This window comes from Sinocyclocheilus anshuiensis, unplaced genomic scaffold, assembly GCF_001515605.1.
Source record: "Sinocyclocheilus anshuiensis isolate Anshui unplaced genomic scaffold, SAMN03320099.WGS_v1.1 scaffold205, whole genome shotgun sequence".
NCBI lineage: Eukaryota > Metazoa > Chordata > Actinopteri > Cypriniformes > Cyprinidae > Sinocyclocheilus > Sinocyclocheilus anshuiensis.
Window position 1 is genome coordinate 70718 of NW_015536497.1, and position 17518 is coordinate 88235.

At 34.1% G+C, this 17518-nt stretch overlaps 1 protein-coding gene and 1 pseudogene across 1 annotated transcript in view; both read right to left on the reverse strand.

The window, feature by feature from the left end:
- LOC107687312 (uncharacterized) overlaps positions 1–4539 on the reverse strand; it is a 17313-nt gene extending 12774 nt beyond the window's left edge. The window contains exons 1-2 of the mRNA XM_016484597.1: positions 4333–4539; positions 3822–4021 (exon numbers count right to left, since the gene is read on the reverse strand). Coding sequence (XP_016340083.1) covers positions 3822–3832 — 11 coding nt within the window. The 5' untranslated portion in view covers positions 3833–4021; positions 4333–4539. The remainder of the gene's footprint in view (positions 1–3821; positions 4022–4332) is intronic.
- A 1267-nt stretch (positions 4540–5806) lies between these two features.
- On the reverse strand, positions 5807–7639 carry LOC107688497 (cerebellin-1-like; annotated as a pseudogene).
- Positions 7640–17518: the final 9879 nt, after the last annotated feature.

Sequence of the window (17518 nt, forward strand, 5' to 3'; positions counted from 1 at the left end):
TCTCTCTCTCCCTCTCTCTCTTTCGCTCTCTCTCTCTCTCTAATAACTGCGTTAGCCAGCATATCAATGGCTCAAGCCTCTGTTATTAGCTCTAAAATGAAGTTTTGGAATTTGCAACGGAAGGTTTAAGATGAGGTGCGTAAAAAATTCGCTAGTTCACACACACGAGATTTCAGGACAGAAACATGTCAAATGTCTTGAAACAAATCATCTAAACAATTGATGTGTGATTGTGACTAAAATGGTCTTTCTCAGTTCTCAAACAAATTAAAAACTACATTCGACTTTTATTGACTGAACGCAAGCGCTTATTGCGATAGAAAACACTGTAATGGTTTCCACTGATTAAGAAATATGTTTGTTTGCTTGGGTGGTAATATTAGGCCTATTATATTAATACGTGGTCAATGCACCTGAACACACCTCTTTTTTAGACCAGCACGCCCATGGGCGCACAAATGGGCGCAAATGCATTTGCTATTTAAACAACGCGGCCACAGACGGGAAAATGAGAACTGCGTCGGGCTGAAACTAACAAAAACACTTGTGCCGCGTCTTGCACCGCATTGCGCCGGGTGTGTGATAGGGCCCATTATGTTCGGCGTCAAACTGGGGAAAGACTGAATCCCAAGTGTGTAAAGAAGTCATTGAAAGGTGGAGGAGGAAGTGTCATGCTTTGGGTGATGTTTTCTTCAGCAGAAGTTGGGCCTCTTATACAGCCACAGGACAGGGTGAATGCAAATGTTTATCAGAACCTCCTTTAGCAACATGCGGTACCTTCCCTGCAAGCATCTCCCAGTCAGATTGCAATTTTCATGCAAGACAATGTCCCCGTCACAATGCAAAACAGTTAAAGCAGTTCCTTGAAGCCAAGAACATTGAGTCCTGATCTAAACCCAACTGAAAATCTCTTGAAAAATCTCCTTTGAAAATCCTTATGGCTAAGAAACTCACTACAGTTAACAAACTATGGAAGAGAGTGGAAGAAGAGTGGACCAAGATCACACCAAAGTAGTGTGAGAAACTAGTGATATCCTGCGGCCATAGATGTGCTGAAAAAGCAGCAGCCTCTACAATTCCTACTAATTTTTGACAGCTGTAACCCTCCAAAATTTTAGTTGTAATCTTCTTTTGTGTTACAGTGGTTACTGTTCTCTAATTTTGAACACTGTGTTTTCCACAAGATAAAGATTTTTATTGAAATGTCTTGGTTACTTTGTAAAACAGGTTAGTATAACAGTGGTATACTCACAGCTAATATTCATTCAAATTTTGAGAGATGAAGGTTAACATTATAGTATTTTAGGGGAAAACACTATATAGTATAAAATAGTATTTTAGGGGGGAAAACTACATAGTACAAGCAAGATATTTTAATTTCAGTAAACTTAGTTTAGTCAGAAAAAATATTTTATCTATTTATTTATTTTTTCTTTACTACAATTTCATTTGCATTACACACTTATCAGAGCCAAATCCATCACCTAATGCGACTAAGTTCAGTATTCTGTAAATTATATCATTAGTCAGTCATGGAGACACACAAATTTATGTAGCACAACTGGCACTGTTTTCTGACAATGACCCACATACAAAAACTGCAAAGTATCAACCATCTGCTACTGCCTGCAGTTACTTTTGAAAATGAATACATTATATCAAGACATTGGATGAAAGTGCAAAATTAGAGTGCAAATGTCCCCAAAAGGATAATACAAACTGAAATCACCTATATTGTGGGAACCCGCTCATGTGGAAATATGCTAAATAACATATTAAATAATGAATTAAATGTACAGCAAAAACAGAGAAAAAATATTGCACTCAGTTGCACATGTATTGCTTACTATATGTGAAAAAACTTACTGTCTGCACACTTAATAAAGATATAGACCACTATATATATATTCTAATAATATTATATATATATATATATATATATATATAGCTGGGTAGAAGTTTTCTGCATGTCAAGCAGGCAAGCGCACTAGCTTTGATTTTGGTCTGTGCGATTTATTTCCACATTTTGCTGTTATATATATTGATTTTTCATGAAATGTATGTTCAGTGCTGGGTAGTAACTGATTAAATGTAATCTGGATTACGTAATCAAATTCCAAAAATTAAGTACTTGTAATTAGATTAACTTACATTTTAAAATACTCAGACAACTAAAGTAATCAGACTACAGTTACTTATTTATTAATTACATGATTACGTATTATTCACACAATAGCAATAAATTATTCATAATCTATTTGATTCTCCTTAATTCCTCTTTTTCATCTTTTAAATGTTCCTTTTGATTAATATCCTACCGCTTATATACACTCAGTAAGTTTTCCAGTTTTGTGGATATTCACACAAAGACCAATCATTAGTCAGGTGGTGTAACGCCCCTGTGGACTGTTTATTGTGGTTTCTTCCCCTTGTGTTGGTTTAGCCTGTACTAATCATTAATTACCCTCATTGTGCTCACCTGTCTGCCACTAATTATCCACCATATATTAGTTCCTGTCTGTCAGAGCTTTAGTGTCGGTTATTGTTAATGTTACCCCGAGTGTGTGAAAAAATATTGCACTCAGTTGCACATGTATTGCTTACTATATGTGAAAAAACTTACTGTCTGCACACTTAATAAAGATATAGACCACTATATATATATTCTAATAATATTATATATATATATATATATATATATATAGCTGGGTAGAAACTGATTAAATGTAATCTGGATTACGTGATCAGATTCCAAAAATGTTGTACTTGTAATTAGATTGTATTACATTTTTAAAATACTCCTAATCAGATTACAGTTACTTTTTTATGGATTACATGATTACAAAATATTCACACAATGGCTGTAAATTACTCATAATTTAGTTATTCGCTCTAATTTTTTTTCTCTCTCTTAATTTTTACTTTCTACTGTGTGTCATATTGAATACAGGGAGTATATTCACAATATAGACACATTAATGTTTATCTGAATTATCACTCAGTGGGTTAGTAAGACTTTTCAAACTTTTTGTCTTTCAAAAATTCACATTATTTCTTATTTACATGCAATGCAGGCATTCCCAAACTTTTTTGTCATCTGAACCTTTTTCACCTAATATATTTACTTGAAGTAAATATTTAAAAAAAATAAATATTTAATAATTAAGTATCACATTTGCATTTTCACGGTTCTCTAAAATTGGTTAATGGTCAAATGACATGTAGGTAAACAAATAAAACAATTAATTAGGAAGTGTTTTATTTCGATTTATGTTATTTGTTATTTTAAAATTATTTATTTTAACATTACATTTAATTGAATTAATGATTAACTTTTCACAAACTCACAACAAACTGATATACAAGTTAGGTCAAAAGTAATCAAAAAGTAGTCTGATTACCTGAAATGTGTTATGTAATGGATTATGTTACTAACTACAATTTTTGTGATTTGGAATCAGTAACAGACTACAATTTGCAAGTAATCTACCCAGCTGTGTATATTGTCCTACAAAAAATATTTATATTACATACATATTTTTAACATTTGCTGTCACTCATTTTTCATTATATTATCTTTATTCAGTGTGTGAACAGCATTTGTGAGAGGTTTATGGAATGAAAATATGATTAGCTCAGGGTAAAACAATATAAAGTCAACGGAAATCCCGCTCCATGATAGAAAAACAAACATTCATGTTTGTGTTTTTGCAATATATCATCATGACATGAACAAATAGAAAGAATCATGGTACTTTGAAATTTGCAATAAACATTGCAACTATACTGTGACTGTGAGTCACTTTCCAGTCATCACTTACTGTTTTGCCATCACATTTCCAGCGAACACACACACACATTCCCTCAGCCCCCAGCCTTGAATGTGCAAACATTTCAGATCATCTTGTTGTCCATTCCCCCAAGCATCACTCTTTCTTGATGTTCTGTTGTGGATGTCAAGCTGACCCCTCTCGGTGGCACCAGGCTGTGGCACCACACATGACAACAGCCTGAAGTCAGTCTAGGAAAGATTGTAGTCTATGAAGCACAAGACTCACAGTCTTTCCTTCAGATATCACAACAATCATGCGGCCTTTTATTGCAGATAAACACAAAAAGATAGCGAGAAAAGCAGAGGAATGGAATCAGGAAATGTTGCGAGCCGTATTCAAACTTGCATCGTTTACATGAGCGCCACAGCTCATGCTAACTGCTAGGCCAAGGCTCTGGCACAGCGACTAACGATTTGAATCAGTTACATCGTGCAGAAATGAGATACAGACCACAATACAAAACAATAGACTTTTATTTTGTACATAAACAAGCACCTACCTTCAATTACATCCTGAGACTCAAACCCCGAAGATTCCTGCCATGTTGCAGGTATTTTTCTCTAAGTTTGAGTATCCACAAAAGGTCTTGTTGTCCAGTAAGTGGGTGCAGTGAGGAGACTCTAAGATGACTCAAATCCGCACATGAGCATGTGTTCAAACAGCACCTGCCTTGACAGTCACTCCTCTAGCTCTCCGCAGACAGTAATCATCCTCCCTCAGAGGCTGATTGGAGGCTGTTTGCTTCTCTCCAGAGGCGTCTGCTTTTAATTTGTTTTGATTTGCTCTCACCTTCACTTGCTGAGGCAGCAAGCACAAAGATGCATTGATCAGTGTCCTCAGCCTTGCGCACTCTCTCTTTCTCTCTCTCTGAGTCACTCTTCCTGTCTGTCCCTCACCCTATCGCTCTGTCTCACCCTGTTTCACATATGCATATCCAGTGCTGGGTCAAAGGCATCCTAAATTCAGCTGAAATTAGGCAGGGTGGGGGAGATTGAGAGAGAGAGAGGTTCTGCATGCCAAGGGGTTGTGTGAAAATTACCAACATTATAGAAAAACAGATTGATGAATGTAGTAAAAGGATGTTTAGATTTTTACATAAAGATTGTCCACTGTGAAATAAAATGTTATTTGATATATGTGATTTATAATTATTTTAAAACTGTTGTAGGTAGAGAAATGCAAAGAAAAAAAAAAGTTAAAATTGATGTTATTATGGGATTTTTCAGATTTAAAGCCTGTCCACTGTGTAATAGCATGTGAATTACTGTATGTTATTTGCTATATAATTGCTGTAAGAAAGGGAATGGGTAAAAAGACAAATAACATTTAAAAGGAATGTTATTGTGGGAATAATCACATTTCTACAAATGTAATATGCACGTATCTTATATACTTATCTTATATGTATCTTATATACATTTAACAGTTAGTTTAGACCAATTCTGAGTTTTAAAAAGTATAAAAGTATAAGTATATAAAAAAAAAAAAAAAAAAAGAATAAAATTCAAAAAAAAAAAAATATATATATATATAATGTACATGTCTTTTTTGAATTTATAGTTTTATTGTAAATTATTATAAATAACTGTAATTGTATCTGTTTATCAATGTTTTTACTACATGTTTAGATTTCCAAAGCTCAACACTAGATGCCAGACTTTAACAGCAATATGATCAGAGATTCTGCAGATCATGCACTACAATGTAATTCACTAAAATCCCAGGAATATACCTATTAATTTCCCCCCAAAGATTCTGTTATGTTTCAGAATACTAAAATCTAGAATATTTAAATCAATACATTTAATATACTATTAATACAATGTATGATATTATTTTTATCATCATTATTATTATTATTATTTTAGGTAAGAATGTTATGAGATAGTACAGAGATCAGTGAATTTGTCTTTCATTAGGGAATGAACATTTATAAGATCAACATGCTTAATACAGTGTGCAATGATTGATCACTATAATGGGTAAATGAGGAATCCACTGAAAGTGCTGAGGTTATCTGGACTGTCATTGATGGTGTAACCTAGGAGGAGCTTCACACAAACTATATCACCCACTTCCAGCTGCAGGACAGCTCCATTTGATGCTTATCTGTGCTGATTGTGATCACGCCACTGACCTACTGACACAATCTTCTTCCCATTTTAATGTAAACTTGCACCCAGTGATTGTCTGTTTTGAGTACCACATGCAGTGAATCTGAAGTAGTAGACTCCTTTAACTGGTGCAGTGAATAGACCTGCCATTGACAAAACAGTCAGATCAAATAGACCAGATAAACCAGAACATCATCCTTTAGGCAAGACATTGGCTATGTTTGTTCAAAGTACCTGTTTCTGGATTGTAGTTGTTTCCAATATTTGTGAAGATGTTGTTGAATGTTAGTGTGATCTCAGTATTCTGAGGACCTAAATCGCCACGTATCCCTAAGTCAGCTGAAAATGCCACTTTTGGTTGTTCTGTGGACGGAAAATATAGCTTTTTTATACATACTATATAACACAAGCAAGAATTAAAAAGAATTATCTCGGATTTATACAGTATTATATTTATTGTGCAATAAAGGCTGTCTGTACATTATCCATTAAATATTTCTATAAATTAAAAAATAAGAGTAATTTACCTGCATTTTCTTTCTTAATTCCTTCCAGCTGGTTTTCACTAATCTTCGTTTGCTCAATAATCCCTAAAATGATTAAAGTCATTCGCCGTAAATGATACATATATCTGCTTAAAGTAGCATAGAATGAATTTCATATGTGAAATAAAGTTTTTTTTCCCCACATAGCATCGTCTTCCCCAGAACAAATTGTGCTTCTTAACAATGCATTTATGCATTTTTTTTTAATGAATTATATATGCTTTGATCTTTTAAATCACTTTTAAATACCTGCATTCTCTTTCTTCAGTTCCTGTATTTGTTCTGCCATTTCTATAAAACAATACATATTATATCAAATATACAATATAACAACATAAAACACTATTCAAAAGGGTTAAAAACAAGAAGCAATCACTAGTACTAACTAGTACTAAATAGTCTCTTACATCTCTCACCTCAGTCCAGATGTTGGGCTGTTTTTTTTTTTCCATTAGCGAAATCTTGCACCTCAGTTTGTCCATCAGTGAGCAACAGATGGCACAGCAGCAGCTGCAGCAGAGCAACACTCACCCTCATCCTGATACAGACAAAACACTTGGGTTTATGAAAATAACACAAACAGGCTTTGACATAGTTAATCATTACTAGCCTTTATTGACACAGATATTAGCCTATTCATCCAACTGCAAGGAAGAATGTGGTATGTCATAAAGTAAAGCCAACCTCAAGGGTAAAGTCCTGGTGCTGTTTCTCATGCTTTTGAATTTACAACTGCTAAATTCTCCAAATTTTATGTAAAAGCATAATGATATACTGTTTGATAAGAATAGTGTAAATAATTCTCTAAATTAACAAAAGAAGAATCAATAGTGCAATAGTGCATATTTTTCTTTTCCTTATATCCTTTTATCTTGTGTTTTATATATCACCTGCAAAGCTGCTTAGCAGTTTAAATTGTAAGGCTATATCAAAACTGAAATTAATTTAATAAATTCCATAGTTGTAATTAGTCATGATTTTAACACAAAAGCTGAAGCATATCCATCGCCGGCTCATATCTGAACTTCGTCATAATTTCTTTCACATCCCAATTGTCATTCCTGATGCTTTGCAGTAATTTTGGCACCTCGGATTGTCCCTCGCTGAGTGACAGACAGTACAGCAGTAGAGCAAGACTCATCCTCATCCTGATCTTCAGACAAAAGACAAAAATAAAATAAAAAATATGAAAAAAAGTTTATGGAAATAACACATAAGGTATCAGCTTTTATGCTTTGTGGTAGTTAATCATTGCTACTAATTATTCACACAGATGTTTCTCACCTCTATCAATAAAAATACAGAATCAAATATTAAAGTGAAGCCAAACTCCAGGGGTAAAGTTTTGTTTGTTTCTGAAAAGTCATGCGCTCTTGAGTTTCTGTCTGTATAAACTGCTCTGAAATTATTTTAAGTAAAACATAATGACACAGTGTAGCATAAGATGGATAGTTTTAGTAATTATTTATAGTCAAATGAAATGAAATGAAATGAAATTAAATTAAATTAAACCCTGTAGTGAGAAGAAATAATCTGGCTTAATAACACTAGATGTCGCCCTTTTACTACAAATGATATTCAGGCTGTGACACTTGAGTACTGGGGTTAGGCAGATGATGTATTTGATGAATAATACTTATCTTGTATTTACTTATGGGTATTCTCTTACTTATCCTTGCTACAGTAGTTTGACACGTTGGGATTCAGATGTAGATGCATATTTTTATTTATTTTCTATTGCTTTTTTATTGTTATTTATATTTTCATTATATTTGTATTATATTTTTTATTTATGAAATGAATTTGGCTAAATGACAACTTGATTTTTACTTAAAATGTAAATCAGATGTATTATTGTTTTATATGTTAATATAATTGTATATTAACGTAAATATTACGTTGATATTAATAACTGTGGAACACACACTATTTATTCACTCATACACTTATTTATCTAACACACATACTCAGTCTACATTTCAATTTGCAAATAATATACCTGTACATACAACTGTCTATTTTTATATACCTGTACATACAATTGTCGATTTGTATATTTTTATTCCTTATTTACTTGTTCTATTTTTTTTTTATCTGTGTTTTTTGTTCTGTCACTGTCATTCTGTTGCACTGTGGAAGCTTCTGTCACGAAAACAAATTCCTCGTATGTATAAACATACCTGACAATAAAGCTCATTCTGATTCTGATTCTGATTCTGATATTTTAATATGTGAAAGATGCATGAATGAATGAATGAATCACCCCACAACCCTGCAGAGGATGAAGCGGTATGGAAAATGAATGGATGGATATATGAATATTAAATAGTGTACTGATATTGATATTTTAATATGTAAAAGAGAACAAACAAACAAATAAATGTTTGTATTTCAGGGTTAAAATAACTATAAATGAGCTCTAAAATCATTCACAAACACTAAACATGCAAAAAGGTTTTATCTGCAGGCCATTTCATGAAAATGGGAATAGCTCTGCCACCCTTGCCTGTCTGGCTATTATCAGTTCTGTTAAATGTAAATAAAATGAGCCTGCCTAATGCTGTGTCAGTGCTATAGTGCTGCAGTCAAGTGCACTCTCTTAGCTGTGTGTGCTCCTGCCTGAAGCCCTTGAGGCTCAAACGCAGCTCTTTAAAATGCAGTGAGTGTTGCCAAGACCAGACTGCAGCAAAATACTTGAAAACTCTTTATGTTTCTTCATTATGTGTCCCCTTTTATCAGCCAATTACACATTAATCTACAAAAGCCTGTTCTTCTGGGCCCAATAACTCAGGTTTGTTTTTCTGGAATTGAAAGGAGTTTTTTTGAGTTTGTTTAACTTTAATAATAATAATAATTGCCCCATCTTCTCTACTTAAACCCTAAATAAAAATGACTTGCATCATCCAGACAGACAATGGAGAGAGAAATAAGAGATGATTTTAAGTATAACCGTTACTGGGGGAAGAATTGTTAGTTGCAATTTTGAGACTAACCTTTGATTTTCCATTAAAATTACTTTGATGTGTTCCTCTAACCTAATCAAAACCAAATAGGCAGATCTTATTGAAGCTTTAACTCTGTTAAATTACAAAGTAGCAATGCACTTTTAAGAAAGATACAGACTTGCCAGTGTTTTTACAGATGTGATTATATGGATTTGATCTAAACGTAAAGAATGGTTGAAGCAAACACTAGTTTGAAATTGATTCAAGCTGACAGCATATTTAGATGGCATCAAATAGTACACAAGTTTGTTTCCAGCAATATGGGGCTTTAGGCTGTGTGGACATCAATCAGCCACACTGATGATGATCATATACACTTTTTTTTTTAATCTTACGAATATTTGGAAAAAAAAAAAAACTTTATGATTGATATTGGTAATTGTAATGGTAAAGAGTATTATTAGATAGTATTATGCATACATTTGCAATGATGTTATTGGATTTAAAATTTTCTTTATGGCTCTGGGTGAGTGAAAAAAAACATTCTTTTTCTTCTTCTTCTTTTTCTTCTTCTTCTTCTTCTTCTTCTTCTTCTTCTTCTTCTTCTTCTTCTTCTTCTTCTTCTTCTTCTTCTTCTTATTATTGTTGTTGTTGTTGTAATAATAATTATTACAAAAGATTGCAGTACTTTATCTTAAAGCAAATCAAAAGCTCTTGTCATTTTTGAAAGATTTTATATAGGAATGAGATATATGCACAGAAAAAAAGTGTAGAAATAATTTTCACTCAGAAAATTATAGCATATTTTACAATTACAAAGAAATGGCAAGCAACACGCTGAATTAAACATGGAATTTTTAATTACGATGACTGAAGTAGTATTTTCTTGTAAAAACGTCCTCTAATAATCTTTGTTTTATTTACAGCTTCAAAAATATTTTTTACAGTCTAGAAATATAGCCTATTGGAGTACATAAATGTGTACTCCGATGTGTCAGACTGAATTGCATTTTTTGCCAATATTTCATTATATTAATGTATGTTTTGCGCTGCTTCTTTTACTCAAAAACTACGAATTTATTTTAAATAAAAATGTACACTCGTAGTTACACAAATCAAACACCAGATGAGCGCAAGTGAGCTGCTCTGAAACCCCTCCTTCTGGGCGGATCTTCTGTGGTAAACCCTCCCACTTCCTCTCAGATTTCCTCCCATTTTCTCCCCCTTCTCCAGTCCAGGCCCCACCCGACCATCTGCCACAAGGCCGACATTTCCTGCACTCCAGCTGCCAGCCCGGAGTTTATTCTCTTCCTGCTTTTCTGGGGCTAACAGGATGAAAGGATCCCATTCATCCATCGCCCCCTTCTTCCCCCTTTCCTTTATTTCATCTCCCGGGAAACAAGCAACTTTGAGGCAAAAGAGAATGCCGCATAAACACGCATGCTGTTCTCGTGCCAAGCGTCCGCACGCGGGAAAGGTATTGTTTGAGTTTTAAAGTTTAAAGAGACACAATGCAAAAACTTTTGACCCATGGAAAAACAGAGGTTTTTCAAAACCACACATTTACATCACAGAACAACATGATGAATGACAAAACAACATGTCTGTCTGTCTGTCTGTCTATCTATCTATCTATCTATCTATCTATCTATCTATCTATTTATTTTTAATTAACAGAAAGCATGTTTAAAAGGGAAGTAATATAGATCAGGGTTTCTTAACATTGTTGAAATTCTAGGTCAGTCCCACCCCCCTCACTTTTGGCATCCAGAGTAAGTCCACTGCTCAAGACCTTTTAAGGAAAGAAAAGAGTCGGATAGCAGAGAGAAAGATGAGAACAGACAGAACTAACAATGTTACACATTAACTCTGTGTGGGGGGAGAGTGGCTAAATACAAAAACAAATGTGGCACTTGGACATTCCACTTGTATGATAACATCCATGTTTTCCACTGAATGTGTCCTTGAGAAAGACAAAAGCGAAAAACTGTCCAGTGAGCACAACTTTAGTATGCATATTACACTGCTTTACACAGTTTTCTTGCTTTGAGCATGCATGTGATTATTATAGAGTCTGCTGATGTCTGGAATGATCATGTGGCTGTAGTTTGTACCCTTGAGTCTCAGGAAATTAAATTAGTTTTGAATTCTTCTTCTGTCTCTTTTGCGCCTCACTTCTTTAGTGGTCAGTAGGGGGCGCTATTGAACTATGGACGAGGACTTTGTGTGTGTCTCCCTAAGATAGCTTCAGCCATTTCACAGATGTTTTGTAACTTTAACACTCATCCTCCATGTTAACAAAATACCACAGTACTTGTATCAATTGATATTTTATTGTAAAGTCAAAACCTAACTTTTCCTCATTCATTATCCCTTGTCTCCCCTCCCCCAAGTGTATCATGCTTAGTCACTCACTAACAGGCACAAGGACACAGATTTGGCTTTGAAGAATGACGAAAATTAGTTTTAAGGGGGGCTCTAAAAGGGACAGACACACTGATGACGAAGACAGCAGTTGTGGATTAGTTAATGCAGCCATCTGTTTCTCTTTCTCGCTCTCTTTCTCTCTCTCTCTTCTGTTTAATAAAGAGAAACAAAGAGTCCACTCTGTATCTCCAGCATTTATAAAAACACATCTTTTCATTTCAAAGCATAGAAAATCAGTTTTTCTTTTGTTCAGTCCTCTTTTTAGTTCTTGCTATGATATAGAATATAATAATAATAAAAATTAAATTAAAAAAAATGTGTGTGAATATGAGAGCGAAGTGTGTGTTGAGAGAGAGAGAGAGATAAAACACTGACTATGAACTAATTTTGTCCAAAGACCTTAAAGAGAGAGAGATTACAGAGCACAGATAATCTTAGACAACATTTCTTAAGCCTTTCATTTTATTAAAAAAAAAAAAAGTTAATGTTCCTCACAGGATTCCAGTGGTCTCCCATTCATTCTGTGAGTATGTGTGGGTGGGGTTCCCTCGGTAAGAATACCACTGGATGCAGCTGCTTGCTTGACCCCTGTAGTGTCAGGTTATTCCTGGAGCAGCTGTCAGATTGTGTCTGGGAGAATGTGGGTGAATGGAAACTACTGGAACAGAATTAGAAGTGCTGGTCTTTTGTGCTCTTATGCAAAGTAGCTTTTTGCTGTTGGTAAACAAGCCAAAGGCCTTGTCACATGTCTTAAAGGGATAGTTTGTCTAAGAAAAAAAGAAAATTTGGTCATAATTTACTCCCGTTCCACTCCTATATTTTGTTTCTTCTATGGAATACAAAGAATATATTTTGGGAAATGACTTGTGTTTTTGTTGTCCATTCAACAGCATCTTTCATAAAATCAGCTTTTGTGTATCTTAATTTTTGTGTAAACTATACATTTAAGCAGTTTACAAATTATCTATTTGGCTAATACACTGAAAAAATGGTGTGGGATTTACTTTGAAACAATTTTCATTCAGAAATTGCTAATAATTGCCATAAATGCAGTGTAACACACTGAATTAAACATGACTTTTTTTAAAGTAAAAATACTAAAATACTATTTTCATGTAAAATGTAATTGTGTAATCCTTTATTTATAAGTTTGAAAAATAATTGTCTACAGTATACTTACATCAGGTGTTGTGAATTGGACTAAACAAAACAAAACCTGAATGCTCTCTTATTTCCTTTTTGGCCCCATGTAAATCATCCTCTAAATGTCATCCATCAGGCTTCATATAAGTGTTTGCATTCTGGGTCACATATTTTGCAAATTTGCAAATAAAAGACAGTATTTGCATCTACAATGTGTGTATGCCCAGCTGTGTTAGCTCAGTCAGGTTTATGTGATTTTGTTCCTGTACGAATTTGAGCAAAACATTTCACTCTTCTAAATTGTGGCCTTTTATATAACAAATAGCATCATTTGGCTTGAAATAAATAGTTTTTAAAATGGGACTTGAATATCCATCACAATCTCTTCTTTCATTCCTTTGCAGTTTTATTGTGAGGACAGTTGGGGGCACTCCAATATCACAGTATGTCTGTCTGTGGTTTTTACAGGTGTTTGTCTCTGTTTTTCATTAAAGACCTTGGAAAAAGAGCCCTGCTGTTTTCTGGAGTCTGCAAACCCTCTTATCAGTGTAGGCTACTGCTGTGATCCATTTGTGGGATGTGGGAGCAAGATTATACAATCATACTGGGATGGATGGAAGTATCTGGGTATGAGGTGAAGGCTATGTGTTCATTTGATCTGCTTAGGCCCAAAAGAGAGAACTCGTATCTCTCAAAGCTTCTTAAAGCAAGTTACAATTCAAACCGGTAAAGGCTGATTGTGTGTGAGAGGAGAGAGCAAGAAGGGAGGAAAAAAGCATGAAAGCATCTAATCCATTTATTCTTCTGGAATTGTGGGACTACACTGGTAATCTGGGACTCTGTACAAGAGCTTTGTCTGAATGTGTGAAGAACAAGAGGGTCTTATGTTTCTATGCATCGAACAGCAGTGCAGAGACACTGCAGTGTCCTTTATTTAATACTGCATGTCCTTTCTCTCTCTCTGCTTCCATCCATCCGTGTTTCCCACACAAAAATGTGTTTGTACTCTTAAACCATTGCATGTAAAAATCAGTTATCCTCAAGTTCCTCAGTTCATGACATTAAATAATATTCATAATAATATTTTAAACTGAACATCTTTGTGAACTCTTTTTCTTGACAATGAAGCCTTCCTTTAATCTTTCTGTCTAATGCAATGAAATTTATCTATTTTTAGTCTCTAAATACTTTCTGGGACTACTGTATTTTATATTAAGCCATTAACAAATGAATGTGTTTTCCTGACCAGTGTTATTTTAGTATCATTGAGATATTATTATGAGATACATTAATAGTTTTTTTATTAATAATTTGCATTCATTTTTATATGTTCCATATTTTGTGTGTGTATAACGCAATGCTCTACCACTATATATATATTTGAAATAAAAAAAATAAATGTTTCCTGAAACTATATATATATATATGTATGTGTGTGTGTGTGTGTGTATATGTATATAGTTTCAGGAAACATTAATTTTTTATTTCAAATATATATATATATATAATGGTTTTAGTTTTAGTTAGAATAATCTTGTTCCTGGCTTTTTTCGTCTTCTCCATATGTTTTAAACAGTTTTGAATACAAACAACACATGGCTAATCAGTGCATGACTTTATGGCTTACAGTACAATGTAGTAGTCCTGCTGCTACTGCAGTCTTCATTTCCCCCCTGCTTTGCGTTCTAAAGCCCCATGAGTTTTGTTTTTTTCTCTGTGTGACTGAGCACATCTGTTTCTAATCAAGCTGTTATACCCCACATTCCTGTGTGAGAGTTATGCCTTCTAGTCTCCCACACTTTCACATAAAATGCATGCAACCTGATTTTGTATGATGAATTCAAGTTGCACATCGTTTAACCTGAAGATTGTTTCCTTTAATGTTTTTCTATTTGTTCAGGGTGTTTTGTAATACATGGTAACTGGAGGAAATTCAGGTGTGGACTTTTTCCCAGTTGATGAGTCAGAGCTTTTCCATCCTTTTCTTGTTTGCTGGCCAGTGGAGAAAATAGTAATGTGAAGGAAATGTTTTTAGTGACTAACTTGTGCTGTGTGGTTTCGTTTTATACATTTAAAGTTATAGACCATTGAGATGTAGTTTTCTATCCTGACCAGTAGAGGTTAGTGATGTTTTGCGAATAGATTATTTTAGTGTGGTTCTGTATGTGTGTGCGCACATGTGTTAATAGGTCAGCTGCAGTATTGCGGTGTGTCCTGTAGTAGTCAGTGTTGCTGGGAAAGTTGCACTAGGAGCTGTGTGATTGTAAAAGATTTTCACGATTTTAGCCAGATGGTGCTCGTGTTGTTGCTTGAAGAAAAAACGGAACCAGACAGTTTTAAAGTATCTAACCTGTCCATATAGTAGATATTACTTTTCCTGGCTGATCAGAAATTATAAGTAAGCATGCGGTGCAGTTTTGCTATAGGCTTTGCTTTAGCCTACATTTCTTGACTTAAAATACATTTAATATTAAGTCAATTTTTCTAAAGTTAAGTAATTGTATTTCAAAATGGCAGTAGTAAATATATTTGCTTAACTGTATAATATAGCAAGTCAGTTATTTGTTATTTTTTAAAGGTGTAAAATGCAGTGAAACATATCAGTACAGTAGCCTATTGTATTTGTGCTTCATAAGGAGCCTGATTCTTGAATCTTAAGAGTAGTATGCCCACTAGATGGGGTATAGGACCTATACTGCTATAGGAAAGTGCGGATGTCATGTGGAAGAGACCATCAGAGAGATGCAGTGGGGGAGATTCACATGAAACTGTGTCAGTAGGGGAATAATGTCTGTGTAGGACAGCCATAGAAAGCAAGCTGTGTGAGAGAAAGAGGGAGCACTTGTTTCAATTTTGATTGCGATTTGCAAAGCAGGGCAATACTTTGTTTATTTGACCTCTTTTTAGGTTATGAGGGCATCTATTTCTGTTTAAGCAATGCCTTTATGCTTTATGCTCACATCCCATGGGATATTGATGGAGCTTAAATCCATAATAATTTTATGTGTATGTCTCCATAAAAGCTTTTTAATGGGGATTATTTTGGTGAGGATGTCTTCTCTAATTCGTTTAGAAGAGGAGAATGTTTTAATGTCTGATATGCTGGACAAGTGTATTTATGATTTAAAAAAAACAACATTGTGGGATTTACAGCGGTCTGTTTTTTTTTTCCTGGAATGTTCTTAATCCCGTGTCTGTGCTTCTAGGGATTGACTGTGTGTGTGTGTGTGTGTGTACTGGTTTATATATCCTGGTGGGGACTTAACACTGACTACTCACAGACTCATGGGGACTCGTGTCATGGTGGGGACCTAAATTGTGGTCCCCACGGGTACAAAAGCTTATAAATCATACAGAATTAAGTTTTTTGAAAATCTAAAAATGCAGAAAGTTTCCTGTGAGGGGTAGGTTTAAGGGTAGGGTTGGTGTAGGGCAATAGAATATTGTTTGTTTGTTTGTTTGTTTATTTAGCTTATCAAACTGAGCCTCCATATACAGTATATTGAGGTTCTCTGTAGAATAGCATGGATGATCAGGTAAAATATTAGAATTTTTGGTAACACTTTAAATTAGAGAACTATGTGTTCCTTAATCAAAAGTGTTATCAAATTTTTATCAAATATCAAATTGAAAGTTTGTATATAATTTTATTTATTTATCTATTTTGTTTGTTTGTAAAAAATAATATTGCTAACTTTTTTGTATACAATTCATAACAGTTTTATTGTTATTAAGACTATTTCACATTTTGTTATTTTCAGTTTGCCACAAATATAGCCTTTGCTGATATGGAGTAAAATGGTAAATAAATAATTAAATAAAAGGTAATCCGGTAAAGGAGGTTAGGGATGTGCCATCTGTTTTAATTACAGTATTAGAGTAGTTTTTGTCCTTATCTTGCCTCCTTTCAGTCACATAATCACTAATCACCATGTTTGTGTTTGTGGTCCTCCTAAGATATCTGGATGGCAGACATGATGAGGTGAACGGTCCTGATGAGCCAGATTTTAGTGTTTATCAGATTACAAACCCTATTAAACGATTTGCACAGCAGCAGTGCAGGATGAGTGTGTCATCTGACTGCAGCATTGGCTGTGATTGCATCTCAACTTTACCAGAGGTCAGCATATTTGAGATTGATTTGTTGTAACTGTTGTTGTTTAATAATTACATTTTTCCTGGATAGAAGCATATGTGATGCTGAATGTAAATGAGGAAAAACACGTCATTACTTTTATGTTTGTGTTTATTTTGAAATATATGGAAATATATATATATATGAAATATATAAAGATATGTATCCCATATGTATCCCATCCTGATATACTTTAAGTACATACTAAGTGTCCTCCCGTCACTGTTTTTCTTTTTTTCTGAAGTAAAAGAACTAGAAATATGACATCCGTGTAAGCGTCTCAGTTCCTAGAACTTTCACTAACATGCTTCAAATTGAAATAGACCATTCTGATTTGTAGGTAATAATAATAATAATAATAATAATAATAATAATA